This window comes from Dendrobates tinctorius, unplaced genomic scaffold (genome assembly GCF_039654945.1).
Source record: "Dendrobates tinctorius isolate UK_male_01 unplaced genomic scaffold, ASM3965494v1 ptg000131l, whole genome shotgun sequence".
Classification (NCBI taxonomy): domain Eukaryota; kingdom Metazoa; phylum Chordata; class Amphibia; order Anura; family Dendrobatidae; genus Dendrobates; species Dendrobates tinctorius.
The window spans coordinates 659,352-668,974 of record NW_027361799.1 but is presented as its reverse complement, the minus strand read 5'-3'; the positions used below and the strand labels follow the sequence as shown (position 1 = coordinate 668,974).

Below are 9,623 nucleotides of genomic sequence, written 5' to 3'. Positions count from 1 at the left end.
AAAAAGAAAGGGCTGCTCACTGCATAGTCAAACCTACACAAAAATCAGAGCTTTCAGCCCAAAGAAAGGTAACTATACCATAAATACAAAAATATAAAATTTATTGAAAATATAATTAAATACAAGAAGAAGTAAAAAACAACAGTAATCACAGATGTGTATACAGAGGATGCAAAAAGCAACTGGCGCATGCTCATATAAGGCACATATTAAGTTCTATTTTCCTTAATGGATTAATATGATTGGATTGTCGACTTCTGCTCCAAGACTTAATGTGCTGCTTTCCGGGTTCTGTTTCATCATAAACTGAAGCTATTGGCTGTCCTCCACAACTTCTATTACCAAATCTTCCTCCTGAGTCTCCATGTTGGTGCCATACTCCAAGACGTTTATTTTCCAGGGAATATTGAGGTAATCAAAGACAGACAGAATTGGAAGACGAGAAGATGGACATTGAACAAGGAGATTGCCCAACATTTTAATGGCTTCTCTTGAAAACCTCTCCCAACGAGCAGGTGGAGGAATCTGGTCTGGATTTTTCTTCCAGTTGATGTACTCTTTGTACATTGCGTCTGTCTCTATTGCTTCCAGCCAGGGAAAATATCCAGTCAAAATAACAAAGAGAAGAACCCCAAAGGCCCAAGTATCTATAGCAGGGCTCAAGACTAAACATTCTTCTTCTTTCAATTCACTCAATTCTGGAGACATGTATGGAATAATATGTGACATGGAGGACACATAGGTTCCCACTGGTTGGGTCAAACCAAAGTCACTCAGCTTGATTTCATAACAGTCCTTGTCCATGAGCAACACATTGTCTGGCTTCAGGTCTCTGTGCACCAATCGTCTACCATGCAAATAGTCGAGGGCCCAAGATATCTGTAATGCGCACCTCTTGACCGCCTCCTCAGGAATTCCAACCTGCAGAAAACAAATCAGTGTCATGAGATTTACTTGTGTAGTCCTTTATCTAAAGCAAAAATACTAAAATTTGAACAGTTTGCTATTGTTGGGACAGTGGATGCTGCAGTAGGTAAAACTGATTCTGTGATGGTCATGTGGCATCAAAAAGTGCATTGTAATAAAAGACTCTTCCACCCTTTAAAAGGCTTGATGTATTTCCAAAGAGCTTCATACGCATTAGTTAGCTAACTGGCTATGTGAGTATATAGAATCTCTCCCTTATTGTTGATGTCTATCTCCAAGCTTTGGTGTTTCACAATAAAGTACGTATGTATTGTAAGAGAAGAACTGAAGCCGGCCTTTCTTACCTCACTTTGGATAATATCATGCAAGGTGCCCGCCGTTGCCAACTCCTGAGTCAGCACATAGTGGTCCATTGTGCCAATAAAGATGGGATATGTGCCAATAATGTTCGGGTGGTCAGAGAGGGTGATTGACAATGACAACTCCATCAGAAAGGTTTGCAGTTTAGTTCTGTCCTTCCTTATTAATTTCACAGCTGCTGGTTCTCCTAAAAAACACACAAAAAAGAAAAATGTATAACACCAGTTTAATCCCAAGTTTATCACTATAAAAATGATGCCAGATGTGCTTGGCATCCACTTATCCCCTTTTTACTTCAAATTAAAAACAAATATGATTAAACAAAAAAAATACTTTAGATGAAAGTCAGGGAATGACAGGCTGAGGCTGCCATGAAAATTAGAACAAAGTTGACCGAAACAGCCAATTTTGGCATCCTTCCAAATCTTAGAAAGATATCAGTGAGCAGAAATATCAGAAAGATAGAAATTCAATACACAATTGTTGTTTGTTTTTTTTAGCTTAAATGTCACTATCTAGAGGAATATACACAAGATCTATCATTTCGCTGACAGTCACCTTTCCAAACTCACCAGTACATGGAAACATTTGGCTCAGCTGTGGGTATAAAGATTGAGCGGTTGGAGCTAAAACTCATGATATTTTTTTCCTCCTTGGAGATAATTTTGACAGCCGCTGTCTGAGGCTGGTTTCACATTAGCGCATTTTCAGCGCGCGCACGGCCGGGGGTAGCTCTGCCCCCAAGCCGGCTCTCTGCCCGGCGTGCCCGCCCCTTGCTTGTAGCGCCGCCTACTAGCGGACAGCGGCGCCTGCGATCGGCGCACCCTATCTTTAGCATAGGGTGCGCAGATCGTGCGCAGGCCGTGCGCTAGTTGCACTTTGACCTGTGCTGCGCACTTTTGACGGTGCGCCGTGCGCGCCAAAATCAAACTTTTCGGATTTTGGCGCGCACGGCGCACCGTCAAAAGTGCGCAGCGCAGGTCAAAGCGCAACTAGCGCACGGCCTGCGCACGATCGGCGCACCCTATGCTAAAGATAGGGTGCGCCGATCGCAGGCGCCGCTGTCCTCTAGGAGGCGGCGCTACAAGGAAGGGGCGGGCACGCCGGGCAGAGAGCCGGCTCGGGGGCGGAGCTACCCCCGGCCGTGCACGCGCTGAAAATGCGCTAATGTGAAACCGGCCTAACATTAAACACGGGACCTCTCGAAAACATGTTTGTGTTCTCTACAAAAGAGCCACTGTCTGAATCATCTTGCAGCCAACTATCTCCAGTGAGAAAAAAAAAACAACTGGGGGACCCAACTCCAACTTCTTAATCCTTTTGTCTCTCAATGACTTCTGTCAGGTTCACAATGGATGATGGAGCCTATTAATATTTTTAGATGGACATTTTTATAACATGAGAGAGTAAAGTTGGTCATACACATGGATATCTGTCTCCAGACCATTGGCAGATCCATCTGACTTTGATGAAAGCTGATGACACAGAAGAAATGAAGCCCCCTCTCACTATTAACAGCTAGCGAGGTAACATTTGGCCAACATTTATTTCTCCTGACCTCTCTATTGTCATATGATCCCTATTTAACCCAACTATAGACATCAGATATTGATCAAAATTTGCCAAATTTGGCAGGTTTGGATGATTTTACTCCTAGGTGTATGGGCATTTTGACAGCTGATGTTACTAAAATATTGTGGACCTACCAATGACCTACAAATAAATAGCTCATCTCCATGGCCAGTTAAAGTCATTAATATATTATTAGACATATACATAAATTGCCACTTTTATTTCATCGATGTTCATAAATGATCATCTTTGTTTTTGCATTGTTCACATACCTGTTAATTTGTTCTGTGCAAGTACAACTTTTCCAAATGACCCTTGGCCAAGCTCCTTGATGACATTGTAGCATTCAGAAATCTCCACTATTTCCAAGATTTGGAAGGCAGCCATAGCTGCTTGAAAGTTGGTGATTCTTTGTGCTAACCAATAGAAACTCAGAAACTCTGTATGACCCTATAGGAAAACATAAGGAACACGATTAATACAACATAATTTGGTGATCACAGTCCTCAGTTCTTTAGGCAGCTATCATAATTTAGAAACTCATCATACAACAAAAATAAATGCCAGTCAGTATCTTAATTAGGATTTTTGCTGTCAGCAACTTTTCCATGAAGTCATTATAATTACTGATATCAAAATTAGGATAAATCTAAATGGTTCTATGATAATAATCTCTAGATACAAACACTTCTGTATCTTTTATATGTTTGAGGATTAGGACAAGCAAGAAAATTAGAATTTGTAACCAGTGTAATGGCACTACAAATCTGAATAATTGTTGTTTGGTTATTTGGCAAGAAGACCCCAAACTCCTAATAAATAACACCAATGGATATACTATTCAAGAGTAGAGTTGAGCGATACCAGCCGATACTTGAAAATATCGGATCGGAATGGATCGGCCGATCTTAAAAAAAAGTATCGGTATCGCCGATTCCGATACCGGGAACCAATGCAAGTCAATGGGGCCAAAATATCGGAATTAAAAAAAAACCTTTCTTTCCTTGTAGGTTAATTCTACATGAAGAAAAACAACTAAGAATAATGTAGAATGTATTGTGGGAGGTGGAGGAGACATTAAAGCCATAGAGGTTTAGCCCAATCAAATGGAATAGCAGGAATTAAACTTTTTTTTTAAAGATGTTAGGAGTTACAAAGATATTGACTATGTTAGCCTCATTTATATTTTGCCAGACATGTATGTCTTCTTCTTCTTTCTTCTTCTTTCTTATTCTTCTTCCTTTTTTTTACCTTCTTCTTCTTCTTATTCCTTTTTTTACATTCTTCTTCTTCTTCCTCCTTTTTTTACATTCTTCTACTTCCTTTTTTTACATTCTTCTTCTTATTCCTTTTTTTACATTCTTCTTCTTCTTCCTTTTTTAAATTCTTCTACTTCCTTTTTTTACATTCTTCTTCTTCTTCTTCCTTTTCTTACATTCTTCATATTCTTCTTATTCAACAATTATTATTCTACATATTCAACTTCTTCATCTTCTTCCTATTCTTCTTCATCATATTCTTGTTTGTGTCAGGCATTCCTGTAGTTGTTATCTAGAAAAGTTAGAAGTTTACACCTTCCGTTCTGCCTGTCACAAAAGATTTACAACAGGATTTGTCCGCGTTCAGTTTGGCCTGCAGCAGCAGGCCTTTTCCAGGGGCACCACGAGGAGGAACGGACTCACCCCCATACACTGCTTAGTCTTCTTCTGCTTATAAATAAGATAATATCATTTGCTCAGAGTATTAGTCTTATGCTTAATGTTCTTCTGCTTTGTTTTTTTTATGCTTCTTGGTCTTCTCTCTCTTGTTGTTCTGCATCTTGGTGGTTGTCTTCCTGTTCTTTGTCCTCTTGAACCAGCTGACGGTACTGGCACCGGGAGGGGCAGCAGAAGGAACAAGAGCCAATGGCACTACCGAGGACCAGCTGACGGTGCTGGAACCCGGTTACTAAGCAGGAGGTACCTGTGCTACAAAGCACTACCAAGGACCAGCAGACGTTGCCGGAACTCGGATACCGAGATGGAGGCACCTAGGCCAAAGGCTCTGACGAGAACCAGCTGACGGTGCTGGAACCCGGAGGGGTAGCATAAGCTGCAAGAGCAAATGGAAATAGCGAGGACCAGCTGACAGTGCTGGCACCCGGAGGGGCAGCAGAAGGAATAAGAGCCAATGGCACAACCAAGGACCAGCTGACGGTGCTGGAACCCGGTTACTAAGCAGGAGGTACCTGTGCTACAAAGCACTACCAAGGACCAGCAGACGTTGCCGGAACTCGGATACCGAGATGGAGGCACCTAGGCCAAAGGCTCTGCCGAGAACCAGCTGACGGTGCAGGAACCCGGAGGGGTAGCATAAGCTGCAAGAGCAAATGGAAATAGCGAGGACCAGCTGACAGTGCTGGCACCCGGAGGGGCAGCAGAAGGAATAAGAGCCAATGGCACAACCGAGGACCAGCTGACGGTGCTGGAACACGGTTACTAAGCAGGAGGTACCTGTGCTACAAAGCACTACCAAGGACCAGCAGACGTTGCCGGAACTCGGATACCGAGATGGAGGCACCTAGGCCAAAGGCTCTGACGAGAACCAGCTGACGGTGCTGGAACACGGAGGGGTATCAGAAGTTACCCCTGAAAAGCAAAGTTGGCATGCCGCAAGCTGGCCGCAGTTACCGAATCACACAGTCCTACAGGGGGTGCTTGTCCTACTGGCACTATGGAACAAGCCTTTCTTACCAGAACCCGCAGTCCACATAGGAAGCACCTAAACTGCTGGCACCCTAGCCTCGGCTAACCCAACCGCAACACGACATGGCAACTTGGGGTGGCAAACTGACATTGACACTTCCCGGAAACAGCAGGCAGGGCTGGAACCAAGCTGGGCAGGAGGGAGTACCCGTGCCAAAGTCAGTTATGAGCAGCAACTGGCGATGTTGGAGCCCAGGACAAGCACTTAGCAGGCTGAGGCCTGATGTGCTGTCAATTGGGAGGCAGCAGGACAGATTGCCATCAAAACAGCAGGGGAACAGCTGACGTTACTGAACCCCACAAACACAGGACAGGAGCTAGTGTTTTACTCTGTGAAGACGGCACTTCCGAGCAACAACTGGCTGTGTTGAAGCCCAGGGACAAGCACGGAGCAGGCTGAGGCTGCATTGAAGAAATTTTAAGATCGGTTGTAGACTACTAATTTGAACCAAGCTCCACTTAGGCCTGTGGCTTCACTGATTTTCGTATTTCCCCTGTCCTCCAACCCCACCAGTTACAGCTCCGAAGTGGCGTCTGCACAATCCACACTTGTTCCTGTGTTACAGGTGTTCAGTCCGGTCAGTTAATCCCCTGATGTGTGTCCGGCAATGTCGCCTGCTCTGTCCACATTCCCATAATGGGAATGTGGACAGAGCAGGCGACATTTCCGGACACACATCAGGGGATTAACTGACCGGACTGAACACCTGTAACACAGGAACAAGTGTGGATTGTGCAGACGCCACTTCGGAGCTGTAACTGGCGGGGTTGGAGGACAGGGGAAATACGAGAGACAGTGGAGCCACAGGCCTAATTGGAGCACGGTTAAAAATCAGTAGTGGTATGACTGTGTAGGCAGCAAGAGACTTTGCCATCTACACAGCAGGGGATCAGCTGACGTTACTGAACCCCACTGAGACACGGGAGCAAGTGTCTCTTTCCGTGTGGACGGCACTTCCGAACTACAACTGGCTGTGTTGAAGCCCAGGAAATAGGAGGGTGTAGGCAGAGGCCTACTGTATTTTGAAAGAGGTGACAGCAGGAGAGACTGCCATCCACAAAGCAGGGGATCAGCTGACGTTACTGAACCCCACTGAGACACGGGAGCAAGTGTCTCTTTCCGTGTGGACGGCACTTCCGAACTACAACTGGCTGTGTTGAAGCCCAGGAAATAGGAGGGTGTAGGCAGAGGCCTACTGTATTTTGAAAGAGGTGACAGCAGGAGAGACTGCCATCCACACAGCAGGGGATCAGCTGACGTTACTGAACCCCACTGAGACACGGGAGCAAGTGTCTCTTTCCGTGTGGACGGCACTTCCGAACTACAACTGGCTGTGTTGAAGCCCAGGAAATAGGAGGGTGTAGGCAGAGGCCTACTGTATTTTGAATAAGGTGACAGCAGGAGAGACTGCCATCCACACAGCAGGGGATCAGCTGACGTTACTGAACCCCACTGAGACACGGGAGCAAGTGTCTCTTTCCGTGTGGACGGCACTTCCGAACTACAACTGGCTGTGTTGAAGCCCAGGAAATAGGAGGGTGTAGGCAGAGGCCTACTGTATTTTGAATAAGGTGACAGCAGGAGAGACTGCCATCCACACAGCAGGGGATCAGCTGACGTTACTGAACCCCACTGAGACACGGGAGCAAGTGTCTCTTTCCGTGTGGACGGCACTTCCGAACTACAACTGGCTGTGTTGAAGCCCAGGAAATAGGAGGGTGTAGGCAGAGGCCTACTGTATTTTGAAAGAGGTGACAGCAGGAGAGACTGCCATCCACACAGCAGGGGATCAGCTGACGTTACTGAACCCCACTGAGACACGGGAGCAAGTGTCTCTTTCCGTGTGGACGGCACTTCCGAACTACAACTGGCTGTGTTGAAGCCCAGGAAATAGGAGGGTGTAGGCAGAGGCCTACTGTATTTTGAATAAGGTGACAGCAGGAGAGACTGCCATCCACACAGCAGGGGATCAGCTGACGTTACTGAACCCCACTGAGACACGGGAGCAAGTGTCTCTTTCCGTGTGGACGGCACTTCCGAACTACAACTGGCTGTGTTGAAGCCCAGGAAATAGGAGGGTGTAGGCAGAGGCCTACTGTATTTTGAATAAGGTGACAGCAGGAGAGACTGCCATCCACACAGCAGGGGATCAGCTGACGTTACTGAACCCCACTGAGACACGGGAGCAAGTGTCTCTTTCCGTGTGGACGGCACTTCCGAACTACAACTGGCTGTGTTGAAGCCCAGGAAATAGGAGGGTGTAGGCAGAGGCCTACTGTATTTTGAAAGAGGTGACAGCAGGAGAGACTGCCATCCACACAGCAGGGGATCAGCTGACGTTACTGAACCCCACTGAGACACGGGAGCAAGTGTCTCTTTCCGTGTGGACGGCACTTCCGAACTACAACTGGCTGTGTTGAAGCCCAGGAAATAGGAGGGTGTAGGCAGAGGCCTACTGTATTTTGAAAGAGGTGATAGCAGGAGAGACTGCCATCCACAAAGCAGGGGATCAGCTGACGTTACTGAACCCCACTGAGACACGGGAGCAAGTGTCTCTTTCCGTGTGGACGGCACTTCCGAACTACAACTGGCTGTGTTGAAGCCCAGGAAATAGGATGGTGTAGGCAGAGGCCTACTGTATTTTGAAAGAGGTGACAGCAGGAGAGACTGCCATCCACACAGCAGGGGATCAGCTGACGTTACTGAACCCCACTGAGACACGGGAGCAAGTGTCTCTTTCCGTGTGGACGGCACTTCCGAACTACAACTGGCTGTGTTGAAGCCCAGGAAATAGGAGGGTGTAGGCAGAGGCCTACTGTATTTTGAAAGAGGTGACAGCAGGAGAGACTGCCATCCACACAGCAGGGGATCAGCTGACGTTACTGAACCCCACTGAGACACGGGAGCAAGTGTCTCTTTCCGTGTGGACGGCACTTCCGAACTACAACTGGCTGTGTTGAAGCCCAGGAAATAGGAGGGTGTAGGCAGAGGCCTACTGTATTTTGAAAGAGGTGGCAGCAGGAGAGACTGCCATCCACACAGCAGGGGATCAGCTGACGTTACTGAACCCCACTGAGACACGGGAGCAAGTGTCTCTTTCCGTGTGGACGGCACTTCCGAACTACAACTGGCTGTGTTGAAGCCCAGGAAATAGGAGGGTGTAGGCAGAGGCCTACTGTATTTTGAAAGAGGTGACAGCAGGAGAGACTGCCATCCACAAAGCAGGGGATCAGCTGACGTTACTGAACCCCACTGAGACACGGGAGCAAGTGTCTCTTTCCGTGTGGACGGCACTTCCGAACTACAACTGGCTGTGTTGAAGCCCAGGAAATAGGAGGGTGTAGGCAGAGGCCTACTGTATTTTGAAAGAGGTGACAGCAGGAGAGACTGCCATCCACAAAGCAGGGGATCAGCTGACGTTACTGAACCCCACTGAGACACGGGAGCAAGTGTCTCTTTCCGTGTGGACGGCACTTCCGAGCTACAACTGGCTGTGTTGAAGCCCAGGAAATAGGAGGGTGTAGGCAGAGGCCTACTGTCTTTGTAATGCGGAGACAGCAGGAGAGACTGCCATCTCCACAGCAGGGGAACAGCTGGCAGTGCTGAACCCCACTAACACTTGAACGAATGTGTTTGGCTCTGTGGAGACGACACTTCTGAACACCAACTGACGTTGTTGGAGCCCAGGATTAGGCGAGGAGCAGGCTGGGGCCTACTGGATTTTGGCAGGTGAATGCAGCAGGAGACTTGCCATCTCCACAGCAGGGGAACAGCTGACAGTGCTGAACCCCACTAACACTTGAACGAATGTGTTTGGCTCTGTGGAGACGACACTTCTGAACACCAACTGACGTTGTTGGAGCCCAGGATTAGGCGAGGAGCAGGCTGGGGCCTACTTGATTTTGGCAGGTGAATGCAGCAGGAGACTTGCCATCTCCACAGCAGGGGAACAGCTGACAGTGCTGAACCCCACTAACACTTGAACGAATGTGTTTGGCTCTGTGGAGACGACACTTCTG

The 9,623-nt window shown here is 47.2% G+C and overlaps 1 protein-coding gene across 1 annotated transcript; it reads right to left on the bottom strand.

Moving 5' to 3' along the window:
- Positions 1 to 273: 273 nt before the first annotated feature.
- On the bottom strand, positions 274 to 1,468 carry LOC141047993 (serine/threonine-protein kinase SBK1-like). The gene is made up of 2 exons (XM_073543358.1): positions 1,272 to 1,468; positions 274 to 921 (listed from the first exon to the last, which is right to left on the bottom strand). Exons 1-2 carry the CDS (start codon positions 1,413 to 1,415, stop codon positions 313 to 315), a joined length of 753 nt encoding a protein of 250 aa, XP_073399459.1. The 5' UTR covers positions 1,416 to 1,468; the 3' UTR covers positions 274 to 312.
- Between the last annotated feature and the right edge of the window lie 8,155 nt (positions 1,469 to 9,623).